Source organism: Phragmites australis, chromosome 18 (genome assembly GCF_958298935.1).
Source record: "Phragmites australis chromosome 18, lpPhrAust1.1, whole genome shotgun sequence".
Lineage (NCBI taxonomy): Eukaryota > Viridiplantae > Streptophyta > Magnoliopsida > Poales > Poaceae > Phragmites > Phragmites australis.
Genome location: NC_084938.1, coordinates 14,363,684 through 14,379,122, shown reverse-complemented (window position 1 = coordinate 14,379,122; position 15,439 = coordinate 14,363,684). Strand labels below are relative to the sequence as shown.

The 15,439-nt window shown below is 40.2% G+C and overlaps 2 protein-coding genes across 2 annotated transcripts; one reads left to right on the top strand and one right to left on the bottom strand.

Annotated features, from left to right (window-relative positions):
• The first annotated feature begins 3,044 nt into the window (after positions 1 to 3,044).
• On the top strand, positions 3,045 to 8,384 carry LOC133899065 (pyrophosphate--fructose 6-phosphate 1-phosphotransferase subunit alpha-like). Its single transcript, XM_062339980.1, has 19 exons — positions 3,045 to 3,626; positions 3,791 to 3,957; positions 4,041 to 4,153; positions 4,343 to 4,417; positions 4,501 to 4,614; positions 4,921 to 4,988; positions 5,083 to 5,166; positions 5,289 to 5,342; positions 5,448 to 5,528; positions 5,620 to 5,713; positions 5,865 to 5,938; positions 6,022 to 6,132; positions 6,222 to 6,266; positions 6,352 to 6,408; positions 6,488 to 6,592; positions 6,669 to 6,785; positions 7,060 to 7,163; positions 7,772 to 7,937; positions 8,044 to 8,384. Exons 1-19 carry the CDS (start codon positions 3,534 to 3,536, stop codon positions 8,179 to 8,181), a joined length of 1,860 nt encoding a protein of 619 aa, XP_062195964.1. The 5' UTR covers positions 3,045 to 3,533; the 3' UTR covers positions 8,182 to 8,384.
• A 1,726-nt stretch (positions 8,385 to 10,110) lies between these two features.
• On the bottom strand, positions 10,111 to 15,125 carry LOC133898917 (glucose-1-phosphate adenylyltransferase small subunit, chloroplastic/amyloplastic-like). Its single transcript, XM_062339730.1, has 10 exons — positions 14,736 to 15,125; positions 13,768 to 14,064; positions 12,989 to 13,258; positions 12,692 to 12,871; positions 12,249 to 12,352; positions 11,863 to 11,974; positions 11,578 to 11,676; positions 11,374 to 11,493; positions 10,574 to 10,691; positions 10,111 to 10,350 (listed from the first exon to the last, which is right to left on the bottom strand). Exons 1-9 carry the CDS (start codon positions 14,976 to 14,978, stop codon positions 10,575 to 10,577), a joined length of 1,542 nt encoding a protein of 513 aa, XP_062195714.1. The 5' UTR covers positions 14,979 to 15,125; the 3' UTR covers positions 10,111 to 10,350; position 10,574.
• Positions 15,126 to 15,439: the final 314 nt, after the last annotated feature.

The following is a 15,439-nucleotide window of genomic DNA, read 5'->3' as shown; positions in this document are numbered from 1 at the left end:
CGATTTTTTATAACCTTAACCTTCTCCTCTATTTCTTTTACTAGTCCGACCTCAGAAATTTCTTCTCTCCAACTTAATTCCAACAAATTAGTGTTCGGCATTTTCTTCCATACAATGTCTCATAGTGCCATCTGAATACTTGACTGGTAGCTATTACTGTAGGTAAATTCTACCAAACGTAGATGTTTATCCCATAATCCTCCGAAAGATTGTGACTCTTTCTGTTTGTCTATCTGTATATGGGTGGTATGTTGCACTAAAGTTTAGTTTTGTTACCATAGCTTTATATAGACTTTTCCAAAACTTAGATACAAAACGAGGATCTCTGTCAGAAATAATAGCTAACGGCACACCATGTAGTGTTACTATTTCTTTGATATATACTCCCTCCGATTGCAAATGTAGGTCGTTTTAGATTTGTGCACAAGTAATAAGAAAGTAGATCAAATGACCTTGTTGCCCTTTATTTATTCTGCATTGAAAAAGATAACTCAATCATTTGTGAGAGTAGTAGCATTTATTAAACAAGGGTAAGAAGGGAACAAAAGAGAAAAAAGTGCATAAAAGTTCGAGAATGACTTATATTTAGAGAATAATTGAGGAGGCTAAAACGATCTACATTTGTAATCAGAGGGAGTATATTTCAGCTAGTCTTTTTAGTGACTAGGTTTGCTTCACAGGAACAAATATATTATAATATTTTTCTATCATAAAAATCATGCAAAATAGAATGATCAATTAAAACTTAGAGTTTAGATACATAACTCAGACATAAAACAACGTAATAAGATAATAAAAGTTTAAACTTTAACAATTTAAATTTTAAAGAAATAATACGCTAGGAATAAACTCTTGCCATAACTAAATGGTAGCCACTAAAGTAGTCTTACAAATGCTATAACGGTCTGAGAAGTGCTAACTAAGTTCGAATCTACTACTTTTGATTGCTACCTCGTATCGGTAGCGTTTATACCCGCTACCTCTGTTGCAGACGTAATTATTTACTACATTGCCGTGGTATCAAATTTTGACCCTTTTTACCTTTGGGGTCCCTCGGTGACATAATTTATGCTAAGACATCATGCTCCAATGGTCTCCTTTTAATGTAGTTTTAGCCCCTAAGTGCAGGATTTTTAAAATATATATTATTATTTTATTAGAAAATTGCAAAATAATACCAAAAAACTGATTTGTAGAAATATGTACGTTTTGGCACTTCACGTGCTAACATGCTACGTGGCAGTGGGACCTAGAGCCTGTCAACACTCCGCGTGCTGATAAGTCATGTGTCCCGCAGACGATATTAAAAAAAAAATCATAATATTTCATATGATTTCGAATGGAGATGATCTTTATATACAAATTATATCTATCGATGATATCTATAACTTTATAGTTGAACATTTTTCTATTTGAATACGTTAAATGTCCAAAAAATGGTTAAAAATTTTAGATCTCAAAAACTATCTAGAATTTCTAGCCACTTTTTGGTATCTAAACATATTTAAATGGAAAAGTTTTCAAATACAAAGTTGTGATATCGTCGATAAGTACAATTTTCATATAAAGATCATCTCAATTCGGGATGTATGAAAAAATCATGATTTTTTCATTTAATATCGTCTGTGGGACATAAGACCTATTAGCAGCAAAGTGTCGATAGGCCCTAGGGTCCACTGCCACGTAGCATATCGGCTTGTGGAGTGCCTACAGATCTCTAGTCGGTACTCTGCATGCTGACAATCGACATGTAACTATTTATGCAAATATCGGATTTTAGTATTATTTTTACAATTTTCTAATAAAATAATATTATTTTAAAAAAAGTTCCAAGTGCACCACATGGATAATAAATTAATAAGGCTGGAACCATTTTCTTATTTCAGTTACAAGTTTACACCTCTTGATTTCGCTTACCATCAATTAATACCACCAGGAGTCAACCCTACTTATTGTCCCAGCAGCCTACCAAGCGAGGTTGCAAAACACACATTTTTCGGGGAGCTTATAAAACACCATGGAAGAGCAAACGTGTTCTTACGAAATTTTATAATTATAGGGAGATGTGGCATCTTTGATGCAAATATGCGCAAAAATCTAGTTTGTGTATCAAATTAGTATAACAGGTTCTAAAAAAAATTATATGTGTTTTTGAAACTACGATAATTACATATAAAATGGCACGTTCCAATTTCAACTGATGACTACAAGAAAATGAAAAAAATTCTGAAAATAATAAATAAAAAACAAAACGGTGAAGTAAAATTCTGAAGTTATTATTCATAGCAAAGACTATATTGTTTCGTTTCTACTAAGTACATTGAGTTTGGCTTTCAAACACACACCACAGAGTATGGTCTAGAACTTTGTCTTTAAAAAAAGCTTCTGATGATTTGATAATCGTGTGCATATGTGCATCGAATAGTGCTTGTGCACTAGATATTTAGCTAGTGCGCAAAGGGTACGCAGGGAAACACGAATCACATGATAGAGAGCAACATGGACTACTGGCTTATTTCACTTTCAAATAAGATTATTTGTTTCAATCTATATATAAAAAAACATCACAATTCACACGGAATGCAAGGCACATTCTTTGCTTTGAGGGATTTTCATATTAATCAATGCAAGAGAAATCATGATATATATGCTGTCTTTTTATCCAGATAAAAGGATAGGGATTCCCAAGATTTTAAGTCAGTCAGCGATACATAGTATGTTCATTGCAGTTGATTAACAAATATAACTAAATTCCCATTTTTTTATCTTGATAAAAGCTTTTGGTACAATTACATCAAGGTACAATTCTATCACTGCCTTAGAAACTTCTTATGTTCCTTGGTATGAACTTTTTTCGCTACTGGAACACACGGTTTCCAAAAGGAATCTCATAGGACTTGCGCTTATTCATGCAAAAATCATGTAAAATTTATGTTTTTTAAATGATTTTAAAAACTCTACTAACTTAGAAGGAACTAGCCAACTAGGTGGTGACATTGTAAAATTCATGTGAGTCAAGCACGGCCTATGTTTTCTTTGAAAAGAGACATCCACATTAAACTAAACAAATGATGGAGATACATGAATCCACCCTTGTCTCCAATAATTGGATGCCGCATTCCACTCCCCGCCCCCTCCGTAAAGAAACAGGCGACGGCCACCACCAACCCACAGAACAAACAAACACCGCATCGCGGGGCGCCGGTGGGCACTGCAGCGCACAGCGCGGTCGGGATTCGGGAGTGGCCCGCGGCTCACTCTCCCTGTCGACCCCCTCTCGCACCTGACAAACGGAAACCAACAGCGAGACTTGCCAAACCGCCGGCGCCGCGGGCTGCTGCCCGCAACGCATGCCTCCCTCGTCCCCCGTGTATCTCGATCCCGCTCTTGTCCCCACCTCGCTTTCTCCCTACAGGACAGCAACTATCACTTGCACCAGAAGTCAAGAACTGCACCAAGAAGAGTGAGCTACTGACTCTGATAGGAAGCATCCGTGACCAAAGATCAAGAAGCGAAGAAGAAAAAGGGTGGAGATGAACGCGGACTTCGGCGCGCCCAAGGAGCTCGCGGGAGGGCTGCAGCAGCGGAGGGCCCTCTACCAGCCCCGCCTCCCGCCCTGCCTCCAGGTGATTCCATCATCACCCTTCACACATCCATCTCTCTGTAAAGTCTGCTATCAGTAGTTGCAGTGCTTGGCCTGAATTTCACATGAAGCTGGGGTTTACGGGGTTTCTTGATTTATGTATCCAAGGCCAAAGAATCGATTTTGACCGAATTCCTTCACTACCAGGGGCCGACGGTGAGGCCTGAGTACGGCGACGCGACCACTACCATTGACCCCACCTGCGCCCACGTCGTCGCGCAGGCCTTCCCGTGCACCTTCGGACAGCCGCTCGTCAGCTTCCTCGCGGACGCCGGCGCCGCGGGGAAGGCCGTCGAGGAACGCACCCCGATCAGGTCAAAGCTCAGGGACGCCCGGTTTTAATTGATTATGCGCGGCCCAAGATTGTGTGAGGCTTAGCTCAATTTGATTGCTGCAGGGTGGGCGTGGTGTTCTCCGGGAGGCAGTCGCCGGGAGGGCACAACGTCGTCTGGGGCCTCCATGACGCTCTCAAAGCTTATAATCCTCAGAGTGTGCTGCACGGATTTGTTGGTAATTGTCCGGCCAATTTCTTGATATGATCCATTCGGTCACCCACCGGGCCAGTAGTACTCTGTTACTATTTCCATGAGGATTGGGCCTTTTTTTTCATCTAGATAGAATATTTTTGGGTATAATTTAGCCTCTGAATGAAATAAATTAGTTTTGACATTTACAGTAGTAATTTATGCCTCTGTATAGGTGGCACTCAGGGACTGTTTGCAAACAAGACACTGGAGATCACAAACGATGTTCTTGCTTCGTACAAGAACCAGGGTTGGTACACTTGTTGTCCCCTGATTCTTGACATGTTTCTGTTACTCTCAAGAATCACACCATATTTGTTTGCTCTTTTGAAGGTGGTTTTGATTTGCTCGGTAGGAGTATCGATCAGATCCGCATGCCTAAGCAAATGAACGCTGCAATGACAACATGCCGCAGTTTGAACTTGGATGGGCTGGTCATCATTGGAGGTACTAATTAATAGAAGCCAATTAAATTGCTCACCAAAGGCCACTGAAAGGGATCTGTCCTTCATTTTGACTTCATTTGCACATAGCAGTATAGCACAAGTGGTGACTGTTAATTTCCGAAACAAATTGAGATATTCTAGCATGATGTTGCTAATCATCAATATATAATGTGCAAACCATTTTGAGTTCTGTTATGTTGTAACATGTTGACAAAGTACATGTGAAATCGCAATACTTACTAGATATTTTCTCTTAGTACAAGTAAAGCATTTAATTCTTTTGACATAGTTCTTCCTCGGTCTCCAGGAGTGACCTCCAATTCGGATGCTGCACAGCTTGCAGAGACCCTTGTCCGGAATAACTGTAAGACCAAGGTACAACTATATATTAGTCTAAGCTGTAATTTTAAATGCTCATATGTTCGAGTGCACCAGAAATCTCTAAGAAGCCAAAGCCTCCATTAAACAGGTTGTTGGTGTGCCTGTTTCATTGAATGGTGATCTCAAGAACCAGTTTGTAGAAACAACTGTCGGATTTGATACAGTGTGCAAGGTAAAAAACATGGACTGCACACTTTTGCATAATAGGTTGACCCTGAAGGGACATGGAATCGAATACGACATACCACTGTCCATATATCACTCATGTCATTTTGTATGGAAACTACTTTTCAGGTAAATTCTCAGCTTGTAAGCAATGTCTGCCTTGATGCAATCTCAGCTGGCAAGGTAATTATACAATCATCCATTCAAATCAGTTAATTGTGCATGCTGCAATCCTAATTAGTTACCACTAAATCACCATTTGGCTTATGTGTTTTCTTTTACTACCAGTACTATTATTTCGTTCGTCTAATGGGTCGAAAGGCATCTCATGTTGCCTTTGAATGTGCACTTCAATCACACCCAAACATGGTATGATTTGATCAAACTCATGGCCATAACTCTCCTTTAAGAAGAGGTGAAGAACAGCATCAGCATCCTTTTGTTCAACTTCTCTGTACAGCTCATCTTAGGAGAGGAGGTGGCATTGTCAAAACTCACACTGATGGAAATTATAAACAAGATATGTGATGGAGTACAAGCAAGGGCAGAATTAGGTTTGTACAGTTCTTTGATTGTTGTGTTTGCATCAATTAGTAGAAAGAAGTTTGTAGATTTTGTTGAGGTTTATTATGTAGATATTTTAATCAACCAAGGTATTTAGGATATTCTGATAATCATAAACTAATACCTCGTATCCATCTTTAGGGAAATACCATGGTGTGCTTGTTGTTCCAGAAGGACTTATAGAAAGCATTCCGGAAATGTATGCTCTTATACAGGTATGGGTTGTTCTGGCTACCTGGTAAGGTAAACAACATTATTTCACTTCCATCTCTTATTGGATTCTGTTCAAATATTCCAGGAAATCAATATCCTTCATAACAACAATGTTCCTGTGGCGGAGATGTCATCACAACTGTCTCCCTGGGCAGCTGCTCTGTTCCAATTCTTGCCACCCTTCATTAGAAGAGAGGTCTTGCATGTCTAGCAAAGTTGCTTTTTTCTTAATATGCATGAGATTGAGATAAATAAGGTCTAAATATTTGTAATATTTTCACCCAGCTGCTCCTCCACCAAGAATCAGATAACTCTGCACAGTTGTCCCAGGTTTGTGATTCTGGATGCTCAGTTAGCAACTTGTTGAAACGTATTTAATGCAATAATTGGTGTTATAATGTCCTTCTGTTTTCAGATAGATACTGAGCAACTGTTAGCTCATTTAGTGGAAGCAGAAATGATAAAGAGAACAGTAAGTTTCACTAGTGTCACTTTTTCTTGAGTTTTCATCTCTGAATCTGTCCATGATGATTGTGTTGTTTGATTTCCAGAAAGAAGGAAGGTATAAGGGAAGGAAGTTCAGTTCCGTCTGTCATTTCTTCGGATATCAGGCTCGAGGATCTCTACCGTCAAATTTTGACTGTGACTACGCTTATGTAAGGATTATACCACTGTATTTTGGAAAATTAAATGTCCTGATGCTGATGACAATTCTGTTTTCGAACATTTTAGACTCTTGGACATATCTCCATGCATATGATAGCAGCTGGATTGACTGGGTACATGGCAACTGTGGCTAATCTGAAGGACCCTGTAGACAAATGGAGATGTGCTGCTGCTCCCCTAACTGTAAGATTGTCATTTATGATGTCCTTTTCCCTGTAACTTTCTTGCTAGACTCGGTATAGAAGTAAATCTTGGAAAAAGGGCCTCTTCTTTCACATTTCCTACATACAATATCCTGGTCCCATGACAGTAACTGGTCTAGCAATGAGAAATTCCTTTGCCCATACTTGTTCATAAACTATAGCGAACAAATATTAGCTTTTTCAGATGCAAAAAGATTACTATCTGTTTATGTTCTCATTACTGACCCAGTAGTACAATTTGTTGTCACTACCAGGCGATGATGAGTGTCAAGAGGCATTTACGTGGCCCTGGAGCAATCCCTATAGGAAAGCCTGCCATTCATCCTTCTCCAATTGACCTGAAAGGGAAGGCTTACGAGTAAGTCCTCACTGTTCAGAGTTTGAAAGCTTCAGTGCTGCTGGTTTGATGCCTTCAAGCAGCAATCTAATATCACAGCAAAGATAAACGTTTAATTTATTCCATAAGCTATTATGCTTGTTTATTCTTTCGAATTTGATATTGACAACAAGAATTTGTGCATTACCTCGATGATTTATGACATTACAAATAATTCAAACCCGGAAATTATAGCAAGAAAACATGTCACTTTCTGCTCCAAATGGAATTTGGCAAAAAAGTAATGCCCTGTTGCTCCCTAACAATGTCCTAAAAATCCTTGCATGAGCGTCACTTAATGCTTATGCAGCCTTTTAAACAGATAGTCTATTTACGTATAGCAGAAAAACAACACTACGTGTGATCCAAATTTTAGATACATAGTTCATTTTTTATATTCTTATGCAACGGAGTTCCATTTATAATTACAGGGTGGCAAGTGGCAACAGATATCGGAGTTGTTTAGTACAATAAAACATGAAAATATCAAAAGATTTTGAATACATGATATGCATTGGTTGACCACTCGACTGCTTCTGCGGGTGCTTATATATGAATTGAAGTACTAAACTGGTTCTTTTATAACTCAGATTGCTACGAGAGAAAGCTTCAAGCTTTCTCCTCGATGACTTCTACAGGACTCCGGGAGGCATTCAATTTGAAGGGCCTGGTACAGATGCAAAGCCCATCACACTGACCATTGAAAACCAAGACTACATGGGTGACATTGAGATACTAAAAGATTATCTCAGCAAGGTTCGCTCATTAAACCCAGTGCATTTCATCTGCCTCTCGGCAGTTTCAGATTAAACCTGTCCAAGAAGCAGGTCTGACAATAACATGCCCACTGATGTGCTCTCAGGTGAGGACCATGGTGAAGCCCGGTTGCTCGCGGGAGATCCTAAAGGCGGCGATAAGCACCATGGTCTCGGTGACGGACGTGCTGACGGTGATGTCCCACCCCCTCAATTCTGAGTTGCCTCTCTACCATTTCAACTGAGGTAATCTCCCTGTGTCCGAGTTGACGTCGAATGCGTGCAGTTTTGTAACAACAGCAGATTTTGGCTTATTGGGCTACCGGTATTTGGTAGCTTCCTTCTTTTTCTTTCTGTGAGTGAGAAGCACTGGAGATCATGTCAATAAACTTTGGAACAGTGGTTAATTCTGAACATGTAGTCGCTTGCAGTTTGAAGCGCGAGACCATATGATAGAGTCTTGTGGTGCTTTGGAAATTGAAGTGGAAATTTACACTATTCTTCTTTTTCATTTTGAAAAATAGGAAGGAATAGGAATGCAATGGCTCCAGCGGATTCAAATATAACTAGTGTCCTGAACGGGGCAACGAGAATGATATCAGAGTTCTGAAAAACTGCCCACTAAGGTAGTGTTTGGTTGGAGAGTGGAGTGAGATTAAATGATTCTATTCATATATTTAAAGATGGGATGATTCTATTTATATATAGATACTTGTTTGGTGGGTAAGATAGAGCGAGTCTATTTTAATACCTCGAGTTTACAATCAGTGTCACTTCGAAGAAGTAGGACAGCTGCATTTCACCGTTTTTTAGAACAACTCCGGTCTAAATCTTTGAAGAATATTATCTGATTTTGAACTATTCCATCCTGCTGCTTTTCATCCAAATATCTCAAAAATAAAATAGATCTGTTCTGTCCCATCCTGTCCCACGGACCTAAATGCTTTTAGGTGTTCAAACTAGAGTTTCAGAAGATACTTGGTGAAAGGAAATAAAACGTCATCATCCTATGGACTTGTGCCAAAACAGAAAGGTGATTAATACATTTTAAATAATTGTTGGTCTCCTAAGATTGTACATTTGTACTCCCTCCCCCCCCCCCCCCCCTCTCTCTATATATATACACACACATACATACAATCAGGGGGAAGCTAGAATTAAATTGACCCATGTAAAAGAATCGGTCTCCTCGTCTGGAGCTTATACTGCTTCATACAGACATACAGTCCTCTTTATATATTTTCAGTTCCTCTAAAAAGGAGTTTTATATTTTCAGTAAAGGCAAAGACTAGTAAGAGAATAAAACATACCAATTCTTCTAAAGAAACCGATCTCTTAGGTCAAATCGATGAAGACCCTCCGCCACACGACCCTACCCCCGTTTGAAGCGCGATAATTTTTCATGATTCATACAGATGAAATAAATTGTTTCATGTGAAAATCAGATGGAATAATTACCTTTCAGAAAAAGCCTCATTGCTATTCTTTTTTCATCACTTAGTTCTCTTCTCCCTCTGTTTCTCTACATTTCTTTTTTGTTACAAACCGATTATCTTCAAGAAACCGCTATGAGTGGTTGTTCCCAACAGGAGAGACACTCCGACGGGGAGACACCCATTCATTCATTCTGTATAAAGAGAAACGAGATCAATGAAATAAACACAGGATTTCACTCTCTATTGTCCATGTTATTACGCACTTTGCTCTACGCTTCGTTAATCGGCCGGACAATCGCGCGCTACTTTTCCCATGATGTTTTCGTCAGAAGAAAACAAGACGCCTCACGGATGCAAGAAACAAATGGAGAATGGCACACCTGTTGGGAAATAAAGAGAAACGAGGTCCAGATCAATGAAATAAACACGAGATTCACTCTCATTTAGCTCTCGCAATCTCCACTGTTCGATTGTCTCTCAGTACTTTTCACGTCAGAGATGCTCTGATGACGTGGGTTTAGTTCAAATCTGATGGGAACCAAGACCTACGGGCTGGTCTACTAGTTTGTGCTTTATGTGTAGTGTAGTGCACCGTCTCCACTCCGCTCAACATGGACGAGAAGACGTCCCGGTGTCTCGTTAAACTGGATGTGATCTTCGAGCCCGGGTGGTTGGGTGACTTCTTTCCCCCAACCACTAACCCCTGAGAGGACCATTCTACTGCACTCAACAGGAGTATAGGATGATAAATTGATTATAATTACACAAGCCGACGAAGTATCCAAAATCCAAGCAGGTATTTTTGATTCCGAACAGTTGCCACTACGACATTATATCCTACAACATTGAGGAAAAGAACAAAAAAAAGGTGCCTTGAATTGCACTTCTTTTATTGCTTTCATGATCTCCAACACGCTGATGATCAGCAGATTAAGCATGTAACCCGGTGCCGATGCTCGTCAATGACACTCCACCGACCTGCAGGGAAGCACAAACAGAATCATTGGTTGTCGAGAAAACTGTCAACATCTAAAAGTACTGGGCAACATTGTATGACATACAAACAAGCAAGCTTGCAAGTTCTAGCTAGAATGTTGCATTTCAACCTGTTTGGTTTACTAAGTTTCAGAAATGTTTCATAGTTTTTGGAGCAAAGCTTTACTAACTGCAGAAGTATTTGTAGAAAAGAAAAATAACTTACTTCATATAACGGTGCCACTAGGGAGTAAAGCATCCTTAACCACAGTGACGATTCCACTTTTGATGAAATATCCATCCGTCTCCCTTGCGGCTTCTAGAACATTGTCGACATTTATTATCTACAAAATCAACGAGTCATGTGAGGAAGATCACTACCAAAGACGATGTGTGGTACAGAGGCTTATGTAATGCAATGTTCTTGTTTGCTTTTATTGATCACAAGTTGAGAACTCTTCACGTCATCAAACTAACTCTTCTGGTCATGACAGGTTGAGAGCAAACAAATGCAAAAGCAGGTCTATCAAAGAATGGCAATTATTAGCGGCAGTGGATCTGGACAATGCAGGTGCTTCTGACTTCTGAGTGGACCTGAATGGCATATGCTTGTGCTTAACTGCTTATGCTTATGACAAGAGCTGCAAAGCACATAGTGATATTTTGCTCTGCATTTTCATTTTTTAAAAAAAAAAATACAACAGAAAATGTGATATACGACTTGCTGAAAGCTTTTTCTTGTGGAAAACAGAACTCTAATTCACACAGTTAAATACAGTAAAAGGGCAAACTAAAGATTCATGTAGTCAAGATAAGTGTATATCATAGTCTTATATAAGCTATATTCCATGCAAAATTATGAAATATTATGCAAGTCTATTCATATTTCAATTTAATATTTTTCAAAAAGAACAATGCAGAAAGTGACAGGAAAAAAATGAAACATCCAGTATTATGTAATTTCACAACGAAAAACAACACAGAGACCAATAGGTGCTTGACCGTAAGTTTATCAGTTTGGAATACCTTCACATTGTCTCCAATTCGAGCATTCTTGTCAATGATAGCTCTTCTAATGTGTGAATTCTTCCCAATACCAATGGGAATGTCACCTTTTTCAGCTAGGAGTTTCTTGTCTGCTTCAGTCTAGCAAAATAGAACACAAATGAAAGGATGAGTTTGCTTGTTGTCTAACAGCAGCATATTACATCTACACTTGCATATTTCTACCTCATAATAGTCAGCACCCATTAGTAAAGTATCCTCTATGATTGCACCTTCAGATATGCAAGACCTGAGTCCAACCACTGAATGGTGTATCTTGCAGTTCTGCACGTATAAAAAGCAAGACAAAGAGGATTTATTAGTTGAAGTATGATAAATTACTTTGGAGCAAATATTAAAACATAGCCCAGAAAGGACTATAGAAGATTTTTAAATATGTAATGTTGAAAACAAAACATTATAATCAATAAAAGTGTAGTAAACAAAGGGATCAACTAAAACACTACTTACTTTAATAACACACCCTTCACCAATAACACTGTCTGTCACATCAGCATCAAGAACCTTCGAAGGTGGCAAGTGTCGAGGTTGTGTATAAATTGGAGCAGAACGGTCATAGAAGCTGCATTCAGATTGAAGGCATACATTAAATCAAAAGTGAGAAACTGAACTTAAGACTTTGCATGCATTAATCTTCATAATCTTTGGCTGTAGGGATGGGGATGGAGCACCAATGGGTATCCATGGATCCACTCTAGTTCAACTTAATTAGCTAACTAGACAATTTTCTCACCTCATATTGTGAAGTTAGTAAGCTAAATTGAACTAGAGTGGATCCATGGATCGCTCCATGTCCTCCTTATTCGGCTGCAGCAAGGTAAAGAGTGAAAACATACCTGAAATCCGGTATTGGCTTCTTCGTTATTCCCAAATTTGCGTTATAGAATGCCTCAATGGTACCAATATCTTCCCAGTAACCATCGTACAAGTAAGCTTGCACCTGCAGAAAGAAATAGAGCCCCTTAAGCACTGCCACCTTCTAACCTAGCACTTAATCTCTTCCCAGCGTGCCTCATCAGTTATCAGGCGCTAGGCGCTACCCCCCACCTGCCTAGCATCTAGCTCGTTTTAGAGCACTGCTCTTTAGCAGCTCTCAACGCACATAAACGATAAATTGTACTTCAATGGAAGTGAAAAAAAAAGAGAATTTATTAGAGTATCAATGTATGGTACGATGGCATTTCCGTGAAAGAAGGTCAAATGCTATATAATAACATAAAATGAGACATCAATAAACTGAAGAAAACAAACAACTAGAGATTCAATGAGCTTTGCATACCCTCTTTCCAATGCTTGTTGCGCCTGGAATAACCTCACTTCCGAAGTCATTAGCCCCAGGAAATTGTTCGCGGAGGAGCTGAAGCATTACATCTTTGCTAAAAACATAGATACCCATGCTAGCAATATAAGGCATCTCCTTTGCCCTCACATCATCAAGGCCAAGTATGGTGGTGTCAACCTACATCGACCATGCAGCAACATGATGTAAAGGCATTTTAAAGAAGAATATTTTAGGTGTACTAAATGATTGTTCACAATTGTATATCTCAAATTAGCAGGCACAAAACTAGCGTACACTCATTGCTTTTAACTGCTCTCCTTTTGGTTTCTCCGCAAACTCAATTATCCTCCCTTCTTCGTCAATTTTCATAAGGCCAAATGCAGTTGCACGTTTCTCATCCATCGGTAGGGCGGCAACAGTAATATCAGCATCCGTTTCTCTGTGTGCCTGAATAAACTTTTCATAGTCCATCCGGTACAGGTGATCACCAGCAAGAATTAGAAACTCCATCACATTATGCTCCTCGAATAGCCACAAGTACTGCCTTACAGCGTCTGCAGTACCCTGAGATAAAAGAAATATACAAGAAAATCAGTGCTATACGCAAGCTAGTGAAGGACCCTAGCAAAACTTCCTGTAGAAAAGCATGCATTTGATTGAGACATGATAGTACACTTCAAACTCATCTTCAGTAAACAATTGGGATGACCTTTGTTACCTGTGGGATACAAATTTGAAGGTAATACAAAGGATAAAGAAAATAACATTACAGATTAGGGAGCTGACTGGAGTATGAAACATAGAAAAATGAGATTATGGTGTTTAATGTGCTAGTTATTTTAGGGGAAGGAACATCATTATGTACCCATATAATAGATTGCATCAAAAATCAAAATTTTGGCCTTAACTATGAGATACAATTATCCAGAAAATTATGAACAGAGCTGCATCCTTTTTTTTCTCAATTCAATCTCAGGATGAAGTAGAACATTAGAATCTCTGGTGTGCATGATATAGCAATGGCACATTTCACATTAGAGAAAATAAGAGACGCACAATATTGATTGGAATACCTGAAACCAGTTAGGATTATCTGGGCTCTGTTGTGCAGCAAGGACTTCGACAAATCCTTCATTCTTGTAGCCTCCGATGTTGCTCCCATAAGCTCTTGAGAGGTGACGGTTGAGAGAAGCGGAGTTGAATTGAGTCAGCACATAGATCTTCGATATGTTGCTGTTCAGACAATTGCTGACAGGGATATCAATAAGCCTGTAGTTAGCACCCAATGGCACTGCAGGCTTGGCACGCTTCTTCGTCAGGGGATACAATCTAGTCCCGGCACCACCTCCAAGAATGATTCCAAGAACACTCTGTACCAGCAAAAGTAGCAGATTAATTGCAAATAGCCAATTCAATTCAGTAAAGAGTGGGTAAATTGATGAGTAATGGCAGATGCACAGTTCTGGAATTCAATTATTTTAGCATTCCCCAAAAAATAACATCATATGGGAACAGGTGACGATTGAAAAACAGAGACCGTCCAAATATCATGATTAATGGACCATTATAATTTCTCCATCAACTGACAGTAACTAATAGAACAACAAATGATTAAACTAGATGAATGATCCAAAATCATTGCGGTCGCCCAGTAGTGTAAGACCCACGAACCACAAACCACTCGCCATCATAACTTCCTGATCGATTAAGTAATTGGCTCCAAAGAAACTCAATCACATAAACCCCACAGCAACTAACGTCCTACAATTGTATTCTAAAAAAAAAACTAGCATCCTACAATCGCCACGTTTATTGAAACCTAGTACAAATAAATTATCAGCAACCATGAAAACGTGCAGATGAGAACACAAGACGACAATCCCAGCCGCTGATTTGCGCATCTAGATCAACAAAGTGACGATAATAATAATAATAAAAAAAGCAATCTTTTGCGCGCGTCCCAATTTCCCATCAGGAAAGGCTAGATGACAGACGGGCGCGCCAAGAAACGCTGCATTCCCAATCCTGGAGGCGGGCGTACCGTGCTGGCGTCGGGGTCGAGGCAGGTCTGGGAGCTCTTGGAGTCGGACACCGCGCGCGGGGAGAAGACGAAAGGCCGCCGCGCCGGCGCCAATGAGGAAGCCAACCCGCGGGACCGCCTGCCGTGGCGCGGCGGCGCGCGGCGGAGGCGGAGGGAGTCGCCGGAGGTGGACGGGGAGGCGGCGTGGTGGCGCGGGGGGATCAGGGTCTTGGACGACGGGGAGGCGATGGAGGTCATCGCCATTGCGCGGTGAGGAGGTGGAGCGTGGCGAGCGGCGGACTCCACTGGGCTCACGAGGTACCTGTGCTGTGGCGAGGGATCGGGGAGTGAGGCCACACACTGACAGATGATCTAATAGGGAGTGGTGGTACTGGTGTGGCTGTGCGATTTTAACTCATCTTTTAGTACAAAGTAGATTTTTTAATTTATTTTTTTTTCATTTAGAGAGAGAGAGAGAGACTGGGACTGGGTTGTCTGCATTGTGCAGGTGGCAACTTCTGGAATGTCCATGATGTCCTACGGAGACAATGTGGCGTCGATGTCTTGGGCTCTTCGCTGATGGGATCTAGTTTTGCTACCTAGGTGATGCCTAACCGGCGCAACGAATGCCGTCCGTCAGATAATCTTGTACTTACAGCTGGAAATTAGAAAGGGTTACTGGGAGGAAATAAGTCCCACACAAGATTTTGATAACGATGCCAAAT

Coding starts and splice junctions, on each gene's coding strand:
- LOC133899065 (XM_062339980.1), top strand. CDS start 3,534: ATGAACGCGGACTTCGGCGCGCCCAAGGAGCTCGCGGGAGGGCTGCAG. Junction 3,627..3,790: donor GCCTCCCGCCCTGCCTCCAG/GTGATTCCATCA, acceptor CTTCACTACCAG/GGGCCGACGGTGAGGCCTGA. Junction 7,938..8,043: donor TAAAAGATTATCTCAGCAAG/GTTCGCTCATTA, acceptor ATGTGCTCTCAG/GTGAGGACCATGGTGAAGCC.
- LOC133898917 (XM_062339730.1), bottom strand. CDS start 14,978: ATGGCGATGACCTCCATCGCCTCCCCGTCGTCCAAGACCCTGATCCCC. Junction 14,065..14,735: donor TCGACCCCGACGCCAGCACG/GTACGCCCGCCT, acceptor TTGCTGGTACAG/AGTGTTCTTGGAATCATTCT. Junction 11,975..12,248: donor AAGCCAATACCGGATTTCAG/GTATGTTTTCAC, acceptor ATCTGAATGCAG/CTTCTATGACCGTTCTGCTC.